At 41.3% G+C, this 27,195-nt stretch overlaps 5 protein-coding genes across 19 annotated transcripts in view; all 5 read right to left on the bottom strand.

The window, feature by feature from the left end:
• Positions 1 to 27,195, bottom strand: part of LOC146582303 (protocadherin gamma-C5-like) — a 292,403-nt gene that overhangs the window by 150,792 nt on the left and 114,416 nt on the right. Inside the window, exon 1 of one of the 15 annotated variants that reach the window (XM_085294605.1) lies at positions 16,931 to 19,670. The exons of 9 other annotated variants lie outside the window; for them this stretch is intronic. In XM_085294605.1, coding sequence (XP_085150731.1) covers positions 16,931 to 19,375 — 2,445 coding nt within the window. In that variant the 5' untranslated portion in view covers positions 19,376 to 19,670. Of the gene's footprint in view, positions 1 to 2,236; positions 5,560 to 5,627; positions 8,570 to 16,930; positions 19,671 to 27,195 lie in introns of those variants that run through there. 5 more of the 15 variants (XM_085294747.1, XM_085294610.1, XM_085294782.1 and 2 more) reach the window with 5 other exon arrangements.
• Positions 9,054 to 11,957, bottom strand: LOC146582312 (protocadherin gamma-A7-like). The gene is made up of 3 exons (XM_085248315.1): positions 11,243 to 11,957; positions 10,788 to 10,794; positions 9,054 to 9,948 (listed from the first exon to the last, which is right to left on the bottom strand). Exons 1-3 carry the CDS (start codon positions 11,624 to 11,626, stop codon positions 9,170 to 9,172), a joined length of 1,170 nt encoding a protein of 389 aa, XP_085104441.1. The 5' UTR covers positions 11,627 to 11,957; the 3' UTR covers positions 9,054 to 9,169.
• Positions 13,289 to 16,917, bottom strand: LOC146582311 (protocadherin gamma-A7-like). Its single transcript, XM_085248729.1, has 2 exons — positions 15,361 to 16,917; positions 13,289 to 14,073 (listed from the first exon to the last, which is right to left on the bottom strand). Exons 1-2 carry the CDS (start codon positions 15,734 to 15,736, stop codon positions 13,289 to 13,291), a joined length of 1,161 nt encoding a protein of 386 aa, XP_085104855.1. The 5' UTR covers positions 15,737 to 16,917.
• LOC146582310 (protocadherin gamma-A7-like) lies at positions 19,806 to 23,328 on the bottom strand. Its single transcript, XM_085295073.1, has 2 exons — positions 22,620 to 23,328; positions 19,806 to 21,326 (listed from the first exon to the last, which is right to left on the bottom strand). Exons 1-2 carry the CDS (start codon positions 23,022 to 23,024, stop codon positions 20,529 to 20,531), a joined length of 1,203 nt encoding a protein of 400 aa, XP_085151199.1. The 5' UTR covers positions 23,025 to 23,328; the 3' UTR covers positions 19,806 to 20,528.
• Positions 23,496 to 26,560, bottom strand: LOC146582309 (protocadherin gamma-A7-like). The gene is made up of 2 exons (XM_085294137.1): positions 26,155 to 26,560; positions 23,496 to 24,861 (listed from the first exon to the last, which is right to left on the bottom strand). Exons 1-2 carry the CDS (start codon positions 26,557 to 26,559, stop codon positions 24,064 to 24,066), a joined length of 1,203 nt encoding a protein of 400 aa, XP_085150263.1. The 5' UTR covers position 26,560; the 3' UTR covers positions 23,496 to 24,063.

Here is a 27,195-nt window from a genome sequence, read left to right as displayed (position 1 = left end):
GGCAAAGAAAACAATATATTGCGCATACAATAACCAGAGCATGTTTACATAAATACCTTAAGTATATGATGACAGTGATATAACATTTCATTCAAATTCTATGGAAACTTAATTTCGTTATAACCTAGATATAACAAAAATACTGAAGATTATCTGTACAATCAATTAATAAAAAGTGTGCGAACACGAAAAAAGAGGAGAAAGTAGTTATTTCTATAAAGTTAGAGATGCTTTGGGGGGAAGGGGAAAGAAGAAGGAAAAGCAAATTTCCTATATATTCCATTGATTTATCAGAATTCCCGATTATTTTCATTTCTTTTTCTTTTGCAATCGCCTATGTTGTTCGCTTTCATATTGTAATACAAATGACCTCGTGCTAAAGAGATCCGTATGTTATTAGGTTAATCAGAAACACAATTTGAGAAAGTAAGAATGGCTAATGATTTATGAACCGTTTCACAATTTGATTATAATAAAAATGGATTGCATTTATATAGCGCTTTTCGAGACCCCAAAGCGCTTTACAATTCCACTACTCATTCTCTCACTGGTGGAGGCAGCTACAGTTGTAGCCACAGCTGCCCTGGGGCACACTGACAGAAGCGAGACTGCCATATCGCGCCATCGGCCCCTCTGGCCATCACCAGTAGGCGAAGTGTCTTGCCCAAGGACACAAGACCGAAACTGTCCGAGCCGGGGCTCGAACCAGCAACCTTCCGATTACAAGACGAACTGCCAACTCTTGAGCCACGATCGCCCCATAATTGATTATGATATTAATGAATACCCCAATCAAATATATTATAAAAAACTGTGGACAATGTCAGCTTCATTAAAAAAAATTATCTGGCCTGTGTTAGCATAATGCCAGTTTTGTTTTTTTATGAATACACAGAGAGTGGAGCTTTGAAGTGTCAGAAATTGTACTACGGACATGGAAGTAAAATGACTTTAAACTTAGACCAGCCTCACGTAACATGCATTACTAAATAAAAATTAAATAGTGGTACAAATAAAAACAATATCCCAACATATGTCACACAGTGGAAATTTGTGTTTGTTTTATCGTTTGTGTTGTCTTGCTCTTAGTGTGTATGAGTGCGTACAGTACTGATTTTATTTGCATGGTTTTACCCTGATATTTATATTGCATGTTTTAATCCACTGTGGACTGGGCGGACAATAGCAGGCACCTTTTGAGGTGTTGGCGTACCCTGAGGTGGCCAATTAGCCACCAAACGGACTTGTTAGAGGAGAGGGTGGGCGCAGAGACAGGAGAAAGGAACGCGTGAAAGCCAGCGTGGTAAAAGACGGACCTGCTGCCTGATCGTGGGTTGCGACGGGTCATTCGGAGACGGACCGGCCAGCGTAACGCGGCGACCAAATCCCAACAGCAACAAGGGCGACAGTGGGAGACAACGCGTCCAATCGACAGCATATGTGAGTATCGCTTTCCCCACTGTTGTGCGCCGGGTGCAGCGCTGTCAGAGGAGGGTCGCAGCGGCCGTGCCGACAACGTTGCTGGCCAGTGTCTGCCTGCTTCATGGTGTTGCTACGAGGGCGGCCACGTTTGCAGTAATCGGGAGCCCCAAGTGTGGAGTGCGGCTGGGCTGTGAGGCGACGCACCCGTCAGAGAGAGACAGGGCCGAGATATGAAGTTGCTCCTTGGCTTTCTGGCTGTCGTGATCTCTATTTCGGAAAAGGAAATCCTCTCCTGGTTCTAAATACAAGGAACACTTGTCTGAGCGTGGCCGGACAGTGGTATCACGGAACTGTGGGGGGAATTTTAGTATATGAGAAACATCGTATTGTATTATGTCTTGAATAGTGTATATTTATTCCTGTCAGCAGGGATTTTAACATACAGAGAACGTTTTTATTGCACAAGTGTCTTTTAAAAATGTTTTGTTAATTCCGTTTTTCCTTCCTTCTCTGGAATAAATGCTGTGATTAAGACCTGCTCAGTCTCGGTGCCCTGAACGCTGATTCACTTGCTCCCCTCCTCCTTGTATGAGAAAGAAATTTCTGGTGGGGCATTTAGACCTACCAGCTTTAGTAGCTACACATAGGGAGAATGAAGATTTTAAGTACTGAAAAATTACTTAAAATGCTTCAACCAAAAAAATCAGGACCACAGACAGCTACACTAAGCCGATTTTTAAAAACCTTCACTAACATTTAAACGTGCGTGCTGAGCATGAGAAAATGGAACATGAAAGACTAGATTATCACTCACCAGAGTAGACATCTGGGAACAGTTGGCTGACAGTTGCTTATCCACTTGTGGTACATCGTCTCCAGCTCCATCCACACTCACTAAACTTTGACTCATCGGTTGCATGTATTTCATGTCACTCTTTCTGGAGTCAGTCGTCCTGCACACCTCGTAATTGTACACATGGGGAAGAGTCGCTGACCCCAAAGTGTCTGAGTAACGTGGTGGATAATATGGAATGATAGGCAGGCTGGAGTGATACAGGATGCGAGACTGTCTCCACCTGTAGATTTTGACTGATATAATAACCACTAAACACGTGATGAAGAGGAAGGAAACTACAGCCAGAGCCAAGACTAAGTAAAAAGTCAGGTTGTCATTGTACTCCTTGTCGTGGGTCAAATCAGTGAACTCCGACAGCGCCTCGGGGAAGCTGTCCGCCACCACCACGTTAACAATGACTGTAGCTGAACGAGAAGGCTGCCCGTTGTCCTCCACTATAACAGTCAGTCTTTGTTTGACGGCATCTTTATCAGTGACTTGGCGGATAGTTCTGATTTCTCCATTCTGTAAGCCCACTTCAAACAGCGCCCTGTCTGTGGCTTTCTGCAGTTTATAAGAGAGCCAGGCGTTCTGTCCAGAGTCCACATCAACAGCCACCACTTTAGTCACCAGATAGCCCACATCTGCTGAACGAGGCACCATTTCAGCCACCAGAGAGCCACCAGTCTGGACTGGGTACAAAACCTGAGGAGCGTTGTCGTTCTGGTCCTGAACTATTATTTTAACTGTAGCCACTGAACTCAGAGGAGGGGATCCAGCATCACGTGCAGTTACATTAAATTCAAACCACTTGATCTGCTCGTAATCAAACGATCTCACTGCATGAATAACACCGGTATCTGAATTTACTGAAACCAGCGAAGACACAGCCAGCCCATTAATGTCCCTCTCCTGCAAATAGTAAGAAACTCTGGCATTTTGGCCCCAGTCTGCATCATTAGCACTCACGGTAAACACAGAAAGTCCAGGAGAGTTGTTCTCTGCGACAGTTTTAGTGTATTCTGAATGATCAAATTTGGGTGGACTGTCATTGACATCAGATACTTTTACGTTGATGTTCTTACTGCTTGACAGAGGCGGGGAACCCTGATCAGACACAGTTATGGTGAGATTATACTCAGGGATACTCTCTCTGTCTAAAAAGTCTTCAGTTACTATGGTGTAGTATCCCGTTAGTGAAGACTCGATTTTAAAAGGTACATCAGAGTTAATGGAGCACTTGACAGCACCGTTACCATCAGAGTCTTCGTCATCCACGTTAAGAACAGCTATCGTTGTACCTGGAGGAGAATCCTCAGATATCGAGTTCGAAAATGACATGAGCTGTATTGTAGGGACGTTGTCATTTTCGTCAGTTATTTGAATGATGACTTTACATGTATCTGAATAACCTCCGTGGTCACTAGCCTGCACGTTCAGTTGATAAGTCTTAGATTTTTCAAAGTCGAGTTTACCTGCGACTTTAATCTCTCCAGTTTGAACATTTACTTCAAAAAGTTGTTTCGTTTCTTTGGCGACATGAGCTATAGAATATGTTACCTGTCCGTTTACTCCTTTATCCGGGTCATTTGCACTGACAGTGGTTATCACGGTTCCTTCAGGAGAATTCTCTTTGACTTCTGCTTTATAAACAGCCTGGCTGCATACAGGTGCGTTGTCGTTAGCATCCAGCACGGTAATATGAATATGCACTGTCCCTGATCTCCGTGGATCCCCGCCATCTGAAGCAATCAGCACGAGACTGTGAGTTTCCTCTTTCTCTCGGTCTAACGGGTTTTGTAAAACCATTTCAACAAATCCTACTCCATCCGGCTGGTTTTGTACTTCTAGCTTAAAATGATCAGAGGGTTTAAGTGTGTATTTTTGAATATCATTGTTAGCAACATCAGCGTCATCTGCACTCTCCAATGAGAAGCGGGTCCCTGATGCTACACTTTCAGCAATTTTCAAGCTAATTTCGTCTTTTGGGAACAACGGACTGTTATCATTTATATCTGTCACCTCCACTGTCACACGATAAAGCTGGATAGGATTTTCTAAAATCACCTCGAAGCTGAAGCTACAGGGCGTCGTCTTTCCACACAGTTCCTCCCGGTCGATTCTCTCTTTAATAACAAGGATGCCTTTGTCTTTGTTTAAATCCACATATTGTCGGCCTCCTTTTGTAATAATACGAGCTTTACCTGAAATCAGCCTCGCAACATCCAAGCCTATATCTCTCGCAATGTTTCCGACAAACGATCCTTCGGCCTGCTCCTCCGGGATGGAATACCGAGCCTGACCAGCCACTGCGCGCAGCTCGATGAGACAAAGAATCAACACCAGCGCTTGCCGTCGGCCTCTGTCAGCCATTATCCACATAGAGGCCATCATAAATAAGACGGTGCAGTAACAGTGACTCTTCTTATTTTCAAACAGATGTATTTAAAAAAAAAAAATCACATTTCCATATTTCAGGCAAGGGTATTCCAGCAGGAATTCTACACCCTACCGTAACGGATTAGAGCAGCGTCGTTCAAGCAGAGAAACACTGAGTAGGGGAGGACCGCTGTATCACCGATTTGGACGGAAAGTCAGTGATGTATCAACAGCGGCACTTAGAGCCCATTTACGGTAATGTCTGTGTTATAAACATGATCAGGCCACATGTAATCGTTGTATCCAACAGTGAAGGCAAGTTTAGATCCATTTGTAAATTGAAAAAGAATAATACACCCCGTATTATTTAGCAATATCAATAAAGCCTGTGCTCTTACATTAACAATATTGTGCGCCACAGAATCATTTTGCAAGTCTTTTTTTATTTCAGTTCAGCTATATTTTTTAGATCACTGCTGATATGTCATAAGAAATTTAAATGACTAAAACTAAATGGAACTAAATATGTAATCACTTCTATTTAATGGTAGCTGTGTTCAGCACAGGAAGTGAGCTGTGCTATTTCTGTTTTCTACTGAGCGTCAGATATTATTTTTTTTATATTTTTTTCATTTTATAACGAAAGTTGAAGTGTTGCCTCATTTCTTATTGTACCACAGTTGATTGTAATAAAGATATGAAGTTTATTATTTTATTTCATAGAGTATTAAAGTTGCAAAACTTTATGTATTTTTAAATGCTCCCCTTTCGAAACAAATTTCAAAACTGACCACCGACCGTTTCAGCACAAGGGACAGCAACACTAAAGGCGAGTGAAAGACAGTAAAGGAATGTGACGTTCAGGAGCAAAATTTAAAAAAAGAAGCGGGGGAGGGGGGGGGGGGGTTAAATAAGAAGAGGATAAGACAGAGCGGGAGCGAGAGAGAGAGAGAGAGAGGGCCAGAGATTACTTGATTGAAGTATCACTCACCAAAGTAGACATTTGGGAAAAGTTGCCTGGCCGTTGCTTATCCACTTGCGGTACAACGTCTCCACATCCATCCACACTCACTAAACTTTGACTCATCGGTTGCATGTATTTCATGTCACTCTTTCTGGAGTCAGTCGTCCTGCACACCTCGTAATTGTACACATGTGGAAGAGTCCCTGTCCCCAAAGTGTCTGAGTAACGTGGTGGATAATATGGAATGACAGGCAGGTTGGAGTGATACAGGATGCGAGACTGTCTCCACCTGTAGATTTTGACTGATATGATAACCACTAAACACGTGATGAAGAGGAAGGAAACTACAGCCAGAGCCAAGACTAAGTAAAAAGTCAGGTTGTCATTGTACTCCTTGTCGTGCGTCAACTCAGTGAACTCCGACAGCACTTCAGGGAAGCTGTCCGCCACCGCCACGTTAACAACGACTGTAGCTGAACGAGAGGGCTGCCCGTTGTCCTCCACTATAACAGTCAGTCTTTGTTTGACAGCATCTTTATCAGTGACTTGGCGGATAGTTCTGATTTCTCCATTCTGTAAGCCCACTTCAAACAGCGCCCTGTCTGTGGCTTTCTGCAGTTTATAGGAGAGCCAGGCATTCTGTCCAGAGTCCACATCAACAGCCACCACTTTAGTCACCAGATAGCCCACATCTGCTGAACGAGGAACCATTTCAGCCACCAGAGAGCCACCAGTCTGGACTGGGTACAGAACCTGAGGGGGGTTGTCGTTCTGGTCCTGAACTATTAATTTCACAGTCACATTGTTACTGAGTGGAGGAGAGCCTCCATCCTGCGCTTTCACAACAAAAAACAGCTGTTTGATTTGTTCATAATCAAAGGAGCGCACTGCGTGCACGACTCCGCTTTCTGCATTTACTGAAACATATTCAGAAACTGGAGTTCCACCAATATTAGTGTTCTCCAGTATATAAGATATCCGGGCGTTTTGGTTTTCATCGGGATCTTTTGCTCCCACAGTAAGAAGAGAAACGCCGGGTGAGTTATTTTCTGTAATAAACGCACTATAAACACTTTGAGAAAATACTGGAGAGTTATCGTTCACGTCAGAGACCTTTAAATGAAAGGTTCTTTTTGTTGAAAGAGGAGGTATTCCTGCATCTGTCGCAACAACTGTGATGTTATATTCTGAAACGCTTTCACGATCTAATACAGTATCTGTTACCAACGTATAGTAATTTCTTAAATTAGATTTAATTTTGAAAGGCGCGTTTTGTTCTATTCTACAGTTTACTTGTCCGTTATCACCCGAGTCCAGATCTTTTACATTTATGATACCAATAGTGGTACCAGGAGGAGAGTCCTCGGACACGGGACTAGTGAATGACATAATGCTTATGATAGGGTCGTTATCATTAACATCAGTTACTTCAATTATCACTTTGCTTGAATCTGTTAGTCCACCCTGATCTTTTGCATCTATCCTGAGTTCATATTTTTTATCCTTTTCGAAATCTATGAGGCCTGAGACAAACAGCGAACCAGAGAACTGATCTATGGACAATAAATCAGCTATATTGCTCTTCACGTTTGAAATTGAATATGTGACATAACCATTTGATCCACTATCTGCGTCTGTAGCATTCACCGTGACAATATTAGTACCTTTTGCTGCATTTTCTATCACCGTCGCCTTATAAACAGACTGTTTGAAAACGGGAGCGTTGTCATTTACATCTAAAACATTAAGGTCTATATTTACGGTGCCAGATCTCTGAGGATTTCCACCATCGATTGCTATAAGCTCCAAAGATAGATGTGGTACCTTCTCTCGGTCCAACTGCCTCTGAAGCACCATCTCTGCATATTTACTCCCGTCTGGATTCACATGCTGTTTTAAAACAAAGTTGTCGTTCGAGGTTAAAACATAATTTTGAAGTCCATTTACTCCAACATCAGGATCCTCTGCACTATCTAACACAAATCGGGCACCGAGATTTGCGGACTCGCTAATGTCTAGCATAATATTTGCTTTCTTGAATATCGGAGAATGATCATTAACATCTAAGACTTCTATTGTTATGGGGTGCAGTTCCATCGGATTTTCTAATATCAGTTCAAAGCTGAAACTACACGGCGTTACGTCCCCACAAAGCTGCTCTCGGTCTATTCTCTCATTCACGACCAGAATCCCTTTGTCTGTCTGCAGCTCGGTGTAGTGAACGTTTTCTCCGGTCACGATACGGGCCCGCCCTGAGCGGAGCCTTTTCAGATCCAAGCCAAGATCCTGCGCCACATTACCGATAGCAGAGCCTTTCTTCATCTCCTCGGGTATAGAATACCGAATTTGACCACCTACCATGTTAACCGCAAGAAGCAGCAACAGAAGGAGTTCTATGCGACGTCGCAGTTCATAAAATAATCGGCATTCTGAAGAAATGCAGGTCAGAGATCTTAATGTCGCCATCACTCCGATGGAAATAATCAAAGGATGGAAGCTTTTTCCTTTGTATGTAGTAGAAAACGTCCCAATATATAAGCGCCGGCGTTACATTTACAACTGTCCTCAAGCTGTAAATGCTTCAAATGAAAGTCTGTGAATCCGCACTGGACAACACACGGAGAGCCTTCCTCACGTCATGATCACCGAGAGGATGGACTGAATGAGAACGTAACGCAAAAAAAAAAAAAAAAAAAAAAATCATCTTACTGGCCAACAGCGTCGCTTAGAGTCGAAAATGTGAAAAATCTCATGAGGCTTGAATAAAACTAAAAATAACAATTGTTAAACCGGAAATGAATGCATTTTATCTAGTATGGAGATTAATATGAAATGAGTTGAAAAAGACAATACTATCGACTGACTGAAATACTTTAACTTCAGCATCAATGTTTTAACACATTTCACAGAAAGGGAATTAAAATCTATCCAGATTCAATTGAAAATGTTTTTTTTAATCAAACATCTGCTCAAAAAACTGTGCCGCTCATTATTTAAATAAAATAAAAATATTACCTGATTCATAAGAAAAAGCTACTTTTAAGGGAAATATACAATTATGCACCGGTACAATGAAATCACATACATAAGATGATTGACTAATTCGGTTGTTGTAAGGTCTGATGAGAACTTTCGTATGAAATGAGGTGAAGCATTTGGAAATACGTAAAATTAAAAAAGAAGGAAATTATTAAGATATGAGTATATGACCGGGTTCTGCTTTAGACTAATATTTTGTGATAGCAAACGTTTGTAGAACTGCTCATTTCCGTGTCAAGAACACCAACACAGCCTGGACAACAAATAATAACAGTGATAATGATAAAAGGAAAAAAAAAGGAATGCGGACCAACTCTGTCTGGGGGTATGAACGAAAAAACTGACCATGGATTTATCCATATAATTGAAAGAAACATACGACCAGGCGAGTGATTACTTCGGAGGATGTGATAGGGAAATTATAATCGTGGGTACATTACGAAAACATAGGCGCTGTCCATGGTGCTGGAAGTTATTTGATACTGCAATATAGGGAAAAAAGTATATATTTTTGAAAAAAAACATATACGTTATACGGAAAAACTAACCTCTAGAGGAGAGTCTGGTTCATCCAGGATGCTCTTTTCACTCTGTATCCGCTGCATCGTTCCTGTAGAACTGGGGTCCATTATCAGCACGTTCTGACTACCAGCTCTGCCGAACTTACAGTCACTCTTTCTGGAGTCAGTCGTCCTGCACACCTCGTAATTGTACACATGTGGCAGAGTCCCTGTCCCCAAAGTGTCCGAGTAACGTGGTGGATAATATGGAATGACAGGCAGGTTGGAGTGATACAGGATGCGAGACTGTCTCCACCTGTAGATTTTGACTGATATAATAACCACTAAACACGTGATGAAGAGGAAAGAAACTACAGCCAGAGCCAAGACTAAGTAAAAAGTCAGATTGTCATTGTACTCCTTGTCGTGGGTCAACTCAGTGAACTCCGACAGCACTTCAGGGAAGCTGTCCGCCACCGCCACGTTAACAATGACTGTAGCTGAACGAGAGGGCTGCCCGTTGTCCTCCACTATAACAGTCAGTCTTTGTTTGACAGCATCTTTATCAGTGACTTGGCGGATAGTTCTGATTTCTCCATTCTGTAAGCCCACTTCAAACAGCGCCCTGTCTGTGGCTTTCTGCAGTTTATAGGAGAGCCAGGCATTCTGTCCAGAGTCCACATCAACAGCCACCACTTTAGTCACTAGATAGCCCACATCTGCTGAACGAGGAACCATTTCAGCCACCAGAGAGCCACCAGTCTGGACTGGGTACAGAACCTGAGGGGGGTTGTCGTTCTGGTCCTGAACTATCAGTTTCACAGTCACATTGTTACTGAGAGGAGGAGAGCCTCCATCCTGCGCCTTCACAACAAAAACCAGCTGTTTGATTTGTTCATAATCAAAGGAGCGCACAGCGTGCACGACTCCGCTTTCTGCATTTACTGAAACATATTCAGAAACTGGAGCTCCACCAATATTAGTGTTCTCCAGTATATAAGATATCCGGGCGTTTTGGTTTTCATCGGGATCTTTAGCCCCGAGAGTGAGAACAGAAATGCCCGGAGAGTTATTCTCTATGATAAACGTATTGTAAACACTTTGAGAAAATACTGGAGAGTTATCGTTCACGTCAGAGACCTTTAAATGAAAGGTTCTTTTTGTTGAAAGAGGAGGTATTCCTGCATCTGTCGCAACAACTGTGATGTTATATTCTGAAACGCTTTCACGATCTAATACAGTATCTGTTACCAACGTATAGTAATTTCTTAAATTAGATTTAATTTTGAAAGGCGCGTTTTGTTCTATTCTACAGTTTACTTGTCCGTTATCACCCGAGTCCAGATCTTTTACATTTATGATGCCAATAGTGGTACCAGGAGGAGAGTCCTCGGACACGGGACTAGTGAATGACATAACACTTATGATAGGAGCGTTATCATTAACATCAGTTACTTCAATTATCACTTTGCTGGAATCTGTTAAACCTCCCTGATCTCTGGCGTCGATTCGAAGTTCGTACTTTTTGTCTTTTTCATAATCAATAAAGCCTGTTATTGAAATTATACCATTTTTTTCGTCAATCATAAACACATCACTGAGACCACTGTTGAGATCTGAAAAATAATAAGTCACAATGCTATTTGACCCGAAATCTGCGTCACTGGCATTAACAGTGGTAACGTAAGTATCTCGGGGAGAATTTTCCATGACTGTGGCTTTATATACAGATTGATTGAATACTGGAGCATTATCATTTGCATCGAGAACAGTTATATCGATATTTACTGTACCAGATCTCTGCGGAGTCCCACCATCTACAGCTATTAGCTTTAGAGACAGATTAGGATTTGTCTCCCTGTCCAGCGGCTTCTGAAGCACCATCTCTGCGTATTTCTTCCCGTCTGCATTCGAGTTTTGTTTAAGAATAAAATTGTCATTGTCGGTCAGAAAATATTCTCTAAGTCCGTTAACACCCACGTCTGGATCTTCTGCACTGGTTAAAGAAAATCGAGCTCCAGCACTGGCTATTTCGCTGATTTCGAAATTGATGCTCTTTCGTTTGAAGGTTGGCGAATGGTCGTTTATATCCGTTATTTCAACTGTGATTTGATGTAGCTCCATAGGATTTTCTAAAATCACTTCAAAGCTGAAACTGCACGGGGTTGTGTCTCCACACAGCTGCTCTCGGTCTATTCTCTCTTTGACGACTAAAATCCCTTTGTCTGTCTGCAGCTCGGTGTACTGGATGCTGTCGCCGGTCACGATACGGGCCCGACCCAAACGGAGCCTTTTGAGATTCAAGCCGAGGTCCTGTGCTACATTACCGATGAGTGAGCCTTTCTTCATCTCCTCTGGGATAGAGTATCGAATATGTCCAGTGACCATATGAATCAGACAAAAAATGAGCAAGAAGAAATGCCAATTGCGTCCACAGCCAAAGCGCCATTTTATACACCGGGTGTATCCTTTTAATCCACAATCCATAGTTAAAGGAAATTGTAAATCGCTTCACTTATTCTGGGTTCTAAAGTTAATATATCACCAATGATAAACTACTGTATTCTATCTTTTAGATATAAAGAATGAGATGTGCGTTTTCTTCGATTGTGAGCCCATATAATGACTACTATCGGCTTTTCTTGACGAGCAACGGCGGTAAGGGAGGAGATTGTGTCATAGTGTTTTAGAAAAAAATGTTATATTGACCAACAGCGTCCCTTAGAGTCCACAATCAGTAACACCGTGCGCTTTCTTTCTTTCTTTGGCAATGTCATGAGACATTTAGTGCAATCAAAAAAATACAAATATGTCCAAGATGTTCTGCTACAACAGGTGTTCAGAAAAATACTTCCGCTACTACTACTACTACTACTTCTAATAATAATAATTATAACAAAGGTTCCCAAAAATGTATATTAAAATACTATATGAATTACATTTGAATATGCATTGTCAAAACAGAACACACTCCATGAAAACACAAAAGTACAACAGTAAAAAGAGCTGTAAAGCTAAAAGGCACGACATTTAAGGTTGGCAAAGCCAGCTGACGGTGAAAACTCACATAAAGACGATGTTTTAATTACAAATGCAAGTAATATTGGTACTAGTGTTCCAACCATCTCGAATAAGTCACCTCACATAAGTTTATTCAGGAAATACGTCACTGTGTTCAGGTATGGATGTACTGCTACAGCTACACACTTAACATTTCGCATATTTCATAAAAAGTAGGACAGGGTCGGAAAAACATGAATGCGAACTAACTAAATACGAGAAACGTAAACCGCCAAAACATATCACTGACTGTGGGGGGTAATATTTAATTTCTCATATTGTCAACATTCTGCTTAATGAAGACCTTTTTCAAGTAGGAATATAGATAGATAAAAACAACAACAACTACAAAATGCTAAGAGAATTTGAAACGAACGACCTAACAGAAACCGCAGTTTCAACAGAATTTTTAAACGGCAGAGTCCAGACCAAGAATACCGGGACTCGGACAGGAAAGAAGAACACAAACAAAACAAAAGAAAATTAAATTAAATAGAAGTGTTGCCTTAGAGTAAACTATAGATGTATAAGTCCTAATGTAGTGATTATCTGATTCTGACATAATCCAGTGAATGCAAAGTCTTACGGTGACTCAGGCAGCATCGAAAGCATAAGCACTATAACATAAGTGGGTATGAAAGAGTCGAGTAATTGAATAGACATTGGATGAGCATATGGACTCCACAAGAGAGAAAGAATGCTTTTAAGAAACACATACCGTCTTTCTACTTTTGTTAATATTTTACCTTTCCAGGGTCCCCTTGAAATATCTTCATAACTATGGCAAGCGAATGGTAAGCAAGTAAAACACTGCCAGGAAACATTGCACAAAAACATGGCGTGTGATCATCAATACTCTATAAACAAAGACATTTGGATATAGAAAACAACTGGAAACTATCAGTCACTTTATAAGAAAACATTCCTTTAAAAAGTAACCATGTAAGACCTTTTACAGAAGCTTTGTAGGCCTACCTATATGCAGAGAAAAACTGAGACGCTGTCCTTGGTGCTGAGAAATGTATAATGCTGGGAAGCTTTGCATCAGAATAATTAAGTAAAGAACGAGAATAGATATACAAATATCCTCTAACTGACCTCTAGAGGAGAGTCTGGTTCATCCAGGATGCTCTTTTCACTCTGTATCCGCTGCATCGTTCCTGTAGCACTGGGGTCCATTATCAGCACGTTCTGACTACCAGCTCTGCCGAACTTACAGTCACTCTTTCTGGAGTCAGTCGTCCTGCACACCTCGTAATTGTACACATGTGGCAGAGTCCCTGTCCCCAAAGTGTCCGAGTAACGTGGTGGATAATATGGAATGACAGGCAGGTTGGAGTGATACAGGATGCGAGACTGTCTCCACCTGTAGATTTTGACTGATATGATAACCACTAAACACGTGATGAAGAGGAAGGAAACTACAGCCAGAGCCAAGACTAAGTAGAAAGTCAGGTTGTCATTGTACTCCTTGTCGTGGGTCAACTCAGTGAACTCCGACAGCACTTCAGGGAAGCTGTCCGCCACCGCCACGTTAACAATGACTGTAGCTGAACGAGAGGGCTGCCCGTTGTCCTCCACTATAACAGTCAGTCTTTGTTTGACAGCATCTTTATCAGTGACTTGGCGGATAGTTCTGATTTCTCCATTCTGTAAGCCCACTTCAAACAGCGCCCTGTCTGTGGCTTTCTGCAGTTTATAGGAGAGCCAGGCATTCTGTCCAGAGTCCACATCAACAGCCACCACTTTAGTCACCAGATAGCCCACATCTGCTGAACGAGGCACCATTTCAGCCACCAGAGAGCCACCAGTCTGAACTGGGTACAGAACCTGAGGGGGGTTGTCATTCTGGTCCTGAACTATCAGTTTCACAGTCACATTGTTACTGAGTGGAGGTGAGCCTCCATCTTGCGCCTTCACAACAAAAACCAGCTGTTTGATTTGCTCATAATCAAAGGAGCGCACAGCGTGCACGACTCCGCTTTCTGCATTTACTGAAACATATTCAGAAACTGGAGCTCCACCAATATTAGTGTTCTCCAGTATATAAGATATCCGGGCGTTTTGGTTTTCATCTGGATCTTTAGCCATGAGAGTGAGAACAGAAATGCCTGGAGAGTTATTCTCTATGATAAACGATTTGTAAACACTTTGAGAAAATACCGGAGCATTATCGTTTACGTCAGAGACCTTTAAATGAAAGGTTCTTTTTGTTGAAAGAGGAGGTATTCCTGCATCTGTCGCAACAACTGTGATGTTATATTCTGAAACGCTTTCACGATCTAATACAGTATCTGTTACCAACGTATAGTAATTTCTTAAATTAGATTTAATTTTGAAAGGCGCGTTTTGTTCTATTCTACAGTTTACTTGTCCGTTATCACCCGAGTCCAGATCTTTTACATTTATGATGCCAATAGTGGTACCAGGAGGAGAGTCCTCGGACACGGGACTAGTGAATGACATAACACTTATGATAGGAGCGTTATCATTAACATCAGTTACTTCAATTATCACTTTGCTTGAATCTGTTAAACCTCCCTGATCTTTTGCCTCGATTCGAAGTTCGTATTTTTTGTTTTTTTCATAATCAGTAGAGCCTGTTATTGAAATGACACCAGTTTTTTCGTCAATCATAAACACATCACTGAGACCACTGTTGAGATCTGAAAAAATATAAGTTGCAATAGCGTTTGATCCGAAATCTGCGTCACTGGCATTAACAGTGATAACGTAAGTATCTCTGGGAGAATTTTCCATGACTGTGGCTTTATATACAGATTGATTGAATACTGGAGCATTATCATTTGCATCGAGAACAGTTATATCGATATTTACTGTACCAGATCTCTGCGGAGTCCCACCATCTACAGCTATTAGCTTTAGAGACAGACTAGGATTTGTCTCCCTGTCCAGCGGCTTCTGAAGCACCATCTCTGCGTATTTCTTCCCGTCTGCATTCGAGTTTTGTTTAAGAACAAAATTGTCATTGTCGGTCAGAAAATATTCTCTAAGTCCGTTAACACCCACGTCTGGATCTTCTGCCATCGTCAAAGGGAAACGAGCGCCGGTACTGGCTGATTCGCTGATTTCAAAATTGATACTGTTTCGTTTGAAGGTTGGCGAATGGTCGTTTATATCCGTTATTTCAACTGTGATTTGATGTAGCTCCATAGGATTTTCTAAAATCACTTCAAAGCTGAAACTGCACGGGGTTGTGTCTCCACACAGCTGCTCTCGGTCTATTCTCTCTTTGACGACTAAAATCCCTTTGTCTGTCTGCAGCTCGGTGTACTGGATGCTGTCGCCGGTCACGATACGGGGCCGACCCGAACGGAGCCTTTTGAGATCCAAACCAAGGTCCTGTGCTACATTACCGATGAGCGAGCCTTTCTTCATCTCCTCTGGGATAGAGTATCGAATATGTCCAGTGACCACATGGATCATACAAAACATGAAGAACAGAATCTGCCAATTGCCTTTGCAGGAAAAGCGCCATTTTACACACAGGGCGTAGGTTTTATATCCACAATCCATATCAAAAGAAATCGATCTTGGTACGATTCTTATTCGGGAAAAAAGAACTGAATATGCAAAGACAGCCTAAAAGTTTTTTTTTTCATTCAGTCAATGTAAAATGAAAGACATCTATTCTATTCCACTGCCACCTATATAATGAACGTTAACACCCTTTCTTTTGGAAGCAGGGAGAAAAGGGAGAGGATCCTGACATAATAGGTTACAAAATATGTGAGTTAACCAACAGCGTCCCTTACAGTCCATAGTCAGTAAACACCGAGTAATACAAAGCAAATTCTTCTGCAAATAATAATACTTAAAAAAATGTATAATAAGGTGAACTTAAAATGATGATTCTTATATTATTCTTAAATGCAAAAATAATAAATGAGTAGAACTGCTACTGGTGCAATTATGTTGTTATTATATTTAATAAGTCAGAATATATAGATGAAAGTATAATACATTCAAAACCTTGAAAAAGATGAGATTTTGAGTACGCTTTAATAAAGAAAGGTTAAAAAAAGTCTGCGCAGTCAAACAGAGATATAAATGCCACAAAAATGTAGAACATCAAAGTAATACAAAGGTGCAATAAAGATGTTGCTCATGGTGGTTTAAAAGAAATATAAAAATCAGTTAGAAATCAGAGAATATTATGGGGGGAACAAAGGCAGAAAGCTACACTAAGTTGCTTTTGATAAACTTTCACCAACATTTAACCTCCTAGGACCTGGCGTCTATATATGTGAACATCACATTTTGGGTTGTCTAGACCACAATACTAAATGTTCCTCTACAAGGGTCAGATATCTTTATCCATACTTTGTTACAGACATACATCTTCCTGCAACTGTTAACAGCACTTCCAGTGAGCTATATTGCTCATAGGGGCACAATTGTTGTTTCTCAGTTTGTTTTTGTACTCAGGAAAAATACTGCAGTGTTCAGACACCAAATAAAGAGTTTTGCAGCATTACTCGATTATGACTTTATAGTGTTCTATCGAAATTTAAAACGAATGTCCTCGTAAGTGGATATCATTTTTCTCAGAAACTACATGACGTAAAAAGATGATTCTTTGATCCCAATCAGCTCAAATAGCAAAGAGAAATTAAACATGCATGCCATGAATGAGTTCGGGTCTTAGAAGGTTAAAGGTGAGTGCTGAGTTCAGGAAAATGGAACAGAAAAGATTAGATTATCACTCACCAAAGTAGACATTTGGGAATGGTTGCCTGACAGTTGCTTGTCCACTTGCGGTACATCGTCTACAGCTCCATCCACACTCACTAAACTTTGACTCATCGGTTGCATGTATTTCATGTCACTCTTTCTGGAGTCAGTCGTCCTGCACACCTCGTAATTATATACATGTGGTAGAGTCCCTGTCCCCAAAGTGTCTGAGTAACGTGGTGGATAATATGGAATGACAGGCAGGTTGGAGTGATACAGGATGCGAGACTGTCTCCATCTGTAGATTTTGACTGATATAATAACCACTAAACACGTGATGAAGAGGAAGGAAACTACAGCCAGAGCCAAGACTAAGTAAAAAGTCAGGTTGTCATTGTACTCCTTGTCGTGGGTCAACTCAGTGAACTCCGACAGCACTTCAGGGAAGCTGTCCGCCACCGCCACGTTAACAATGACTGTAGCAGAACGAGAGGGCTGCCCGTTGTCCTCCACTATAACAGTCAGTCTTTGCTTGACAGCATCTTTATCAGTGACTTGGCGGATAGTTCTGATTTCTCCATTCTGTAAGCCCACTTCAAACAGCGCCCTGTCTGTGGCTTTCTGCAGTTTATAGGAGAGCCAGGCATTCTGTCCAGAGTCCACATCAACAGCCACCACTTTAGTCACCAGATAGCCCACATCTGCTGAACGAGGCACCATTTCGGCCACCAGAGAGCCACCAGTCTGGACTGGGTACAGAACTTGAGGGGGGTTGTCGTTCTGGTCCTGAACTATTATTTTCACAGTCACGTTGCTGCTGAGTGGAGGAGAGCCTCCATCCTGTGCTTTAATTACTAACTCAAACTGTTTGGTTTGCTCATAATCAAAGGTGCGAACCGCGTTAAGAACTCCAGTTTCAGAGTTTAAAGACACATAAGTAGAAACTGGACTCCCACCGACCTGTGTGTCCTCTAAAAGATATGAGATTCTAGCATTTTGATTCCAATCACAGTCCCGCGCACTCACAGTAAATATGGAAAATCCAGGAGAGTTATTCTCTGTGATATAAGCAGTATAGCTGTTTTTATCAAACAATGGTGCGTTGTCGTTGACGTCAGAGATTTTTAGATGCAATTTTGTTGAACTAGACAGAGGGAGAGACCCAAAATCGGTGGCTGTAATTGTTATGTTATATTCTGAGACGGATTCTCTGTCAAAGTGTTGATCTGAGACCAAATTGTAATAATTTGTCAGAGATGATTCGATTTTAAAGGGAAGTTTACCATCAATCCAACATTTAATTTGTCCATTTCTCTCAGAATCTGCGTCTTTTATATTCAAAATTGCAATTGTTGTACCAGGTCGGGAATCTTCTGACAGGGGACTAGAAAATGACAATACATTTATAATAGGAGCATTATCATTAACATCAATAACATCAAATATAACTTTACTTGTCCCAGTTAGTCCACCGTGATCCTTTGCCTCTACCCTCAACTCGTATTTTTTGTCTTTCTCGTAGTCAATCTGACCAGATACATAAATTGTTCCGGTGTTTTCATCAATTCTAAATGTATCCGCTGCACTTTCTTTCATTTCGGATAAACTGTATGTAATGTGTCCATTTAATCCACTGTCTGCGTCTGTGGCATTTACTGTAATGATACTAGTCCCTGTTTTCGTGTTTTCCAACACAGATGCTTTGTACACTGATTGATTAAAAACTGGAATATTGTCGTTGGCGTCTAACACAGTCACATCTATATTTACTGTACCAGATCTCTGCGGTGTTCCTCCATCAACTGCGATTAATTTCAAAGAGAAATGCGGGTGTCGCTCTCTGTCTAAAGGTTTCTGGAGCACCATTTCAACATATTTTCTTCCATCTGGATTTGAATGTTGTTTCAATATAAAATTGTCGTTTGGGGACAGAATATAATTTTTCAGAGCGTTTTGGCCCACATCTAGATCCTGCGCGCTCTGCAGAGGAAAACGTACTTCAACTGCAGCTGATTCGCTTATTTCAAAACTGATGGGTTTATCTTTGTTTGGGAAGACAGGTGCGTGATCATTTATATCCAAAACCTCGACAGTTATTCTGTGTAGTTCCATCGGGTTTTCTAAAATCATCTCAAAGCTGAGACTACACGGCGTTACGTCCCCACAAAGCTGCTCTCGGTCTATTCTCTCATTGACGACCAGAGTCCCTTTGTCTTTCTGCAGCTCGGTGTAGTGAACGTTTTCTCCGGTCACGATACGGGCCCGCCCTGAGAGGAGCCTTTTCAGATCCAAGCCAAGATCCTGCGCCACATTACCGATAACAGAGCCTTTCTTCATCTCCTCGGGTATAGAATACCGAATCTGACCACCTACCATGTTAACAGCAAGAAGCAGCAACAGAAGAAATCCTATGTGACGTCGTACTCCATAAAATGATTCCCATTTTGATGGGACGCGGGTTTGACGCCTTACAGTCGCCATCACTCAGATAAAAAAGAAAAACCAAATTAAAAAAAAAGATATATCTCCTTAGGAATTAGAAAACAAAAAAGCTCCCGGTATATCAGCGTCCACATTACATTTAATTCAAGCGGTAAATGTACCTCCGAGAGACCTTGTTCATACGATCTATGGACAAAACACAGAGCGCCCACTTCACTGCATGATTACTGGGGGATGAACTAAATGGCAACGTAAGATATTTTACTGGCCAACAGCGTCCCTTAGAGTCTAAAAGGTGGAAATCATACGAGATTTGACAAATGAGTATTGAACAACTGTTATAACTCTAAGTGTGTGTGTGTGTGTGTGTGTGTGTGTGTGTGTGTGTGTGTGTGTGTGTGTGTGGTGGGGGGGGGGGGGGGCATGTTTAATTTCTTTTATTGTCACCATTCTGCTTAATGAAGACATTTATGAAGTAAGAATATATATAGTTAACAACAACAACAAAATACTAAGAAAATTTGAAATGACAGACCTAAAAGAAACCGCCGTTTCAACAGAATTTTTAAACGCCAGACCAACACTACCGTGACTCACACAGGAAAAACAAAGAAAAAGGAAATTAAATTAAATAGAAGTGTTGCCTTAGAGTAAACTATAGATATATCAGTCCTAATGTAATGATTATCTGATTCTGACATAATTCAGTGAATGCAAAGTCTTACGGCGACTTAGGCAGCATCGAAAGCATAAGCACTATAAAATAAGTCGGTATGAATGAGTTGAGTAATTGAATAGACATTGGATGAGCATATGGACTCCACAAGAAAGTAAGAATGCTTTTAAGAAACGCATACCTTCTTTCTACTTTTGCTAATATTTTACCTTTCAAGGCTCCACTTGAAATATCTTCATAACTATGGCAAGAGAATGGTAAGCAAGTAAAACACTGCCAGGAAACATTGCACAAACACTTGGAGTGTGATCATCAATACTCTATAAACAAAGACATTTGGATATAAAAAACAACTGGAAACTATTAGGGACTTTATAAGAGGACATTCCTTTAAAAATTAACTATATAAGACCTTTTACAGAAGCTATATACACCTGCCTTTATGCAGAGGAAATCTGAGACGCTGTCCTTGGTGCTGAGAAATGTGTAATGCTGCAAAGCCTTTCATCAGAGTAATTACATACAGTACGAGAACAGATATAAAAATATCCTCTGACTGACCTCTAGAGGAGAGTCTGGTTCATCCAGGATGCTCTTTTCACTCTGTATCCGCTGCATCGTTCCTGTAGAACTGGGGTCCATTATCAGCACGTTCTGACTACCAGCTCTGCCGAACTTACAGTCACTCTTTCTGGAGTCAGTCGTCCTGCACACCTCGTAATTGTACACATGTGGCAGAGTCCCTGTCCCCAAAGTGTCTGAGTAACGTGGTGGATAATATGGAATGACAGGCAGGTTGGAGTGATACAGGATGCGAGACTGTCTCCACCTGTAGATTTTGACTGATATAATAACCACTAAACACGTGATGAAGAGGAAGGAAACTACAGCCAGAGCCAAGACTAAGTAAAAAGTCAGGTTGTCATTGTAGTCCTTGTCGTGGGTCAACTCAGTGAACTCCGACAGCACTTCAGGGAAGCTGTCCGCCACCGCCACGTTAACGATGACTGTAGCAGAACGAGAGGGCTGCCCGTTGTCCTCCACTATAACAGTCAGTCTTTGTTTGACAGCATCTTTATCAGTGACTTGGCGGATAGTTCTGATTTCTCCATTCTGTAAGCCCACTTCAAACAGCGCCCTGTCTGTGGCTTTCTGCAGTTTATAGGAGAGCCAGGCATTCTGTCCAGAGTCCACATCAACAGCCACCACTTTAGTCACCAGATAGCCCACATCTGCTGAACGAGGAACCATTTCAGCCACCAGAGAGCCACCAGTCTGGACTGGGTACAGAACCTGAGGGGGGTTGTCGTTCTGGTCCCGGATCATTATTTTCACAGTCACGTTGCTGCTGAGTGGAGGAGAGCCTCCATCCTGTGCTTTTATTACTAACTCAAACTGTTTGATTTGCTCATAATCAAAGGTGCGAACCGCGTTAAGAACCCCAGCTTCACTGTTTAGAGACACATAAGTAGAAACTGGACTCCCACTGATCTGTTTTTCCTCTAAAAGATATGAGATTCTAGCATTTTGATTCCAATCACAGTCCCGCGCACTCACAGTGAATATGGAAATTCCAGGAGAGTTATTCTCTGTGATATAAGCAGTATAGCTGTTTTTATCAAATAATGGTGCATTGTCATTGATGTCAGAGATTTTTAGATGCAATTTTGTTGAACTAGACAGAGGGGGAGACCCAAAATCGGTGGCTTTAATTGTTATGTTATATTCTGAGACGGATTCTCTGTCAAAGTGTTGATCTGAGACCAAATTGTAATAATTTGTCAGAGATGTTTCAATTTTAAAGGGAAGTTTACCATCAATCGAACATTTAATTTGCCCATTTCTCTCAGAATCTGTGTCTTTTATATTCAAAATTGCAATAGTTGTCCCGGGAGTTGCATCCTCTGACAGGGGACTAGAAAATGACATTACATTTATAATAGGAGCATTATCATTAACATCAATAACATCAAATATAACTTTACTTGTCCCAGTTAGTCCACCGTGATCTTTTGCCTCTACCCTCAACTCGTATTTTCGGTATTTTTCATAATCTATCTGACCAGACACGTAGATTGTTCCCGTCTTTTCATCAATCGTAAATATTTCTGCTACACTTCCTTTCATTTCGGATAAACTGTATGTAATGTGTCCATTTAATCCACTGTCTGCGTCTGTGGCATTTACTGTAATGATACTAGTCCCTGTTTTTGTGTTTTCCAACACAGATGCTTTGTACACTGATTGATTAAAAACTGGAATATTGTCGTTGGCGTCTAACACAGTCACATCTATATTTACTGTACCAGATCTCTGCGGTGTTCCTCCATCAACTGCGATTAATTTCAAAGAGAAATGCGGGTGTCGCTCTCTGTCTAAAGGTTTCTGGAGCACCATTTCAACATATTTTCTTCCATCTGGATTTGAATGTTGTTTCAATATAAAATTGTCGTTTGGGGACAGAATATAATTTTGCAGAGCGTTTTGGCCTACATCTAGATCCTCCGCGCTCTGCAGAGGAAAACGTACTTCAACTGCAGCTGATTCGCTTATTTCAAAACTGATGGGTTTATCTTTGTTTGGGAAGACAGGCGCGTGATCATTTATATCCAAAACCTCGACAGTTATTCTGTGTAGTTCCATCGGGTTTTCCAAAATCATTTCAAAGCTGAAACTACACGGCGTTACGTCCCCACAAAGCTGCTCTCGGTCTATTCTCTCATTCACGACCAGAATCCCTTTGTCTGTCTGCAGCTCGGTGTAGTGAACATTTTCTCCGGTCACGATACGGGCCCGCCCTGAGCTGAGCCTTTTCAGATCCAAGCCAAGATCCTGCGCCACATTACCGATAACAGAGCCTTTCTTCATCTCCTCAGGTATAGAATACCGAATCTGACCACCTACCATGTTAACCGCAAGAAGCAGCAACAGAAGCGATCCTATGCGACGTCGTACTCCACAAAATGATTCCCACCCTGGTGATATGTAATGTAGACGTCTTACAGGCGCCATTACTCATACAAAAAAGATACAAAGAAAGAAAAAATCGTCTCTTTAGGCAGTAACAAAAAGACCCTAGTATACCAGTAGCTGGTTGGCTCATAAAATTGTTCTCCACCGTTAAACGGAAATCTGTGAGACTTCGTTCACATGAACCCTCGGCAAAACACAGAAAGCCGTCCTCGCCGTGTGATTTCTGAGAGGATGGACTGAATGACAACAAAACAGAGATATTATTTCAGCGGCCAACAGCGTCCCTTAGAGTCTAAAAGGTAGAAATCACACGAGACTTGAATCTTTGTAACAACGATCTAAGCCGTGGGGATCAATATGAAATTACTTTCATTAATAAAATAATTTTTCACTGAAGAGTGTATACAACTAATAGTGAGTGGAAAAGTTAAATTGAGAACGATCTACCACAAACAAGATAAGTTTTAATTACATTATCTACCAGCTGAACAACAGTGCTGAGAACCAGGGGAACAAAATCACTAGAATAGAACTGCTACTCTCAGAAAAGAAATATAGATACACCAGTCGAAAGATCATGATAACCAGAAACTAAAATAATTCCCTGGCTTCAAATTCTTAGAAAGAGTAAAAACAATATCAGCATAATTAAACAGGTTAAGCAAGTAGAGATGAGTAACAGAAAACATTTTTTTTTTGTTTCTTCGCAGGCTTCAGGAAAAATAACGTTGCTCTTCAGAAATACGTGGCTGACTTACTTCTGCTTCTTTTTAGTATTTTACTTTGACAATGTCATTTTTATCGTCTTATGGGGATGCAATAAGCAAGCACAAAACATTGCACAAACACTGGGAGTATGATCATTAATCTTTTCTCCAGCACAGCTTCAGTATATGAAATACTGGAAACTATTAGGGACTTTTAGGGAGAACTTTCTTTTAAAAATTAACTATGTAAGACCTTTTAAAAAAGCTTTTTAGGCCTACCTATATGCAGGTATATAGTTAGGCCTAAAAACTGAGACGCTGTCCTTGGTGCTGAGAAATGTGTAATGCTGGGAAGCTTTTCATCAGAGCAATCAAACAAAGAAGGAGTATAAATACAGAAATATTATTTGACTGACCTCTAGAGGAGAGTCTGGTTCATCCAGGATGCTCTTTTCACTCTGTATCCGCTGCATCGTTCCTGTAGAACTGGGGTCCATTATCAGCACGTTCTGCCTACCAGCTCTGCCGAACTTACAGTCACTCTTTCTGGAGTCAGTCGTCCTGCACACCTCGTAATTGTACACATGGGGAAGAGTTCCTGTCCCCAAAGTGTCTGAGTAACGTGGTGGATAATATGGAATGACAGGCAGGTTGGAGTGATACAGGATGCGAGACTGTCTCCACCTGTAGATTTTGACTGATATAATAACCACTAAACACGTGATGAAGAGGAAGGAAACTACAGCCAGAGCCAAGACTAAGTAAAAAGTCAGGTTGTCATTGTACTCCTTGTCGTGGGTCAACTCAGTGAACTCCGACAGCACTTCAGGGAAGCTGTCCGCCACCACCACGTTAACGATGACTGTAGCAGAACGAGAGGGCTGCCCGTTGTCCTCCACTATAACAGTCAGTCTTTGTTTGACAGCATCTTTATCAGTGACTTGGCGGATAGTTCTGATTTCTCCATTCTGTAAGCCCACTTCAAACAGCGCCCTGTCTGTGGCTTTCTGCAGTTTATAGGAGAGCCAGGCATTCTGTCCAGAGTCCACATCAACAGCCACCACTTTCGTCACCAGATAGCCCACATCTGCTGAACGAGGAACCATTTCAGCCACCAGAGAGCCACCAGTCTGGACTGGGTACAGAACCTGAGGGGGGTTGTCGTTCTGGTCCCGGATCATTATTTTCACAGTCACGTTGCTGCTGAGTGGAGGAGAGCCTCCATCCTGTGCTTTAATTACTAACTCAAACTGTTTGATTTGCTCATAATCAAAGGTGCGAACCGCGTTAAGAAATCCAGTTTCAGAGTTTAAAGACACATAAGTAGAAACTGGACTCCCACCGACCTGTGTGTCCTCTAAAAGATATGAGATTCTAGCGTTTTGATTCCAATCACAGTCCCGTGCACTCACAGTAAATATGGAAAATCCAGGAGAGTTATTCTCTATGATATAAGCAGTATAGCTGTTTTTATCAAATAATGGTGCGTTGTCATTGACGTCAGAGATTTTTAGATGCAATTTTGTTGAACTAGACAGAGGGGGAGACCCAAAATCGGTGGCTGTAATTGTTATGTTATATTCTGAGACGGATTCTCTGTCAAAGTGTTGATCTGAGACCAAATTGTAATAATTTGTCAGAGATGTTTCAATTTTAAAGGGAAGTTTACCATCAATCGAACATTTAATTTGCCCATTTCTCTCAGAATCTGCGTCTTTTATATTCAAAATTGCAATTGTTGTACCAGGTCGGGAATCTTCTGACAGGGGACTAGAAAATGACATTACATTTATAATAGGAGCATTATCATTAACATCAATAACATCAAATATAACTTTACTTGTCCCAGTTAGTCCACCGTGATCTTTTGCCTCTACCCTCAACTCGTATTTTTTGTCTTTCTCGTAGTCAATCTGACCAGACACGTAAATTATTCCGGTGTTTTCATTAATTCTAAATATATCCGCTGCACTTTCTTTCATTTCGGATAAACTGTATGTAATGTGTCCATTTAATCCACTGTCTGCGTCTGTTGCATTTACTGTAATGATACTAGTCCCTGTTTTCGTGTTTTCCAACACAGATGCTTTGTACACTGATTGATTAAAAACTGGATCGTTGTCGTTGGCGTCTAACACAGTCACATCTATATTTACTGTACCAGATCTCTGTGGTGTTCCTCCATCAACTGCGATTAATTTCAAAGAGAAATGCGGGTGTCGCTCTCTGTCTAAAGGTTTCTGGAGCACCATTTCAACATATTTTCTTCCATCTGGATTTGAATGTTGTTTCAATATAAAATTGTCGTTTGGAGATAGAATATAATTTTGCAGCGCGTTTTGGCCTACATCTAGATCCTGCGCGCTCTGCAGAGGGAAACGTACTCCAACTGCAGCTGATTCGCTTATTTCAAAACTGATGGGTTTATCTTTGTTTGGGAAGACAGGTGCGTGATCATTTATATCCAAAACCTCGACAGTTATTCTGTGTAGTTCCATCGGGTCTTCCAAAATCATCTCAAAGCTGAGACTACACGGCGTTACGTCCCCACAAAGCTGCTCTCGGTCTATTCTCTCATTCACGACCAGAATCCCTTTGTCTTTCTGCAGCTCGGTGTAGTGAACGTTTTCTCCGGTCACGATACGGGCCCGCCCTGAGCTGAGCCTTTTCAGATCCAAGCCAAGATCCTGCGCCACATTGCCGATAACAGAGCCTTTCTTCATCTCCTCAGGTATAGAATACCGAATCTGACCACCTACCATGTTAACCGCAAGAAGCAGCAACAGAAGAAATCCTATGTGACGTCGTACTCCACAAAATGATTCCCATTTTGATGGGACGCGGGTTTGACGCCTTACAGTCGCCATCACTCAGACAAAAAAAGAAAAACAAAACTTGAAAAAAGATATATCTCCTTAGGAATTAGAAAACAAAAAGGCTCCCGGTATATTAGCGGCCACGTTACATTTAATTCAAGTTGTAAATGGAAGTCTGTGAGACCTTGTTCATACGATCTATGGACAAAACACAGAGCGCCCATTTCACTGCATGACTACTGGGGGGATGAACTAAATGGCAACGTAAGATCAAAAATATTTTACTGGCCAACAGCGTCCCTTAGAGTCTAAAAGGTGGAAATCATACGAGATTTGACAAATGAGTATTGAACAACTGTTATAACTCTAAGTGTGTGTTTGTGTGGTGAGGGGGGGGGGGGGGCATGTTTAATTTCTTTTATTGTCACCATTCTGCTTAATGAAGACATTTTCCAAGTAACAATATAAATAGCTAACAACAAAAACACCAACAACAAAAACAAAAGCAACCAAAATACTAAGAAAATTTGAAACGAACGACTAATACTGAAACCGAAGTTTCAAAAGAATTTTTAAACGCCAGACCAAGAATACCGGGACTCAGACAGGAAAAAAGAAAACATCAAAGCAAAAGAAAATGAAATTAGATAGAAGTGTTGCCTTAGAGGAAACTATAGATGTATAAGT

The sequence above is a fragment of the Mchenga conophoros genome, linkage group LG2 (assembly GCF_057382185.1).
Source record: "Mchenga conophoros isolate Kocher_MC1m ecotype Shallow Benthic linkage group LG2, M_conophoros_male_GT1.1, whole genome shotgun sequence".
In the NCBI taxonomy this organism is placed as follows: Eukaryota; Metazoa; Chordata; class Actinopteri; order Cichliformes; family Cichlidae; genus Mchenga; species Mchenga conophoros.
The sequence above is the reverse complement of the archived record's forward strand: the minus strand, read 5'-3'. Positions and strand labels throughout refer to the sequence as shown.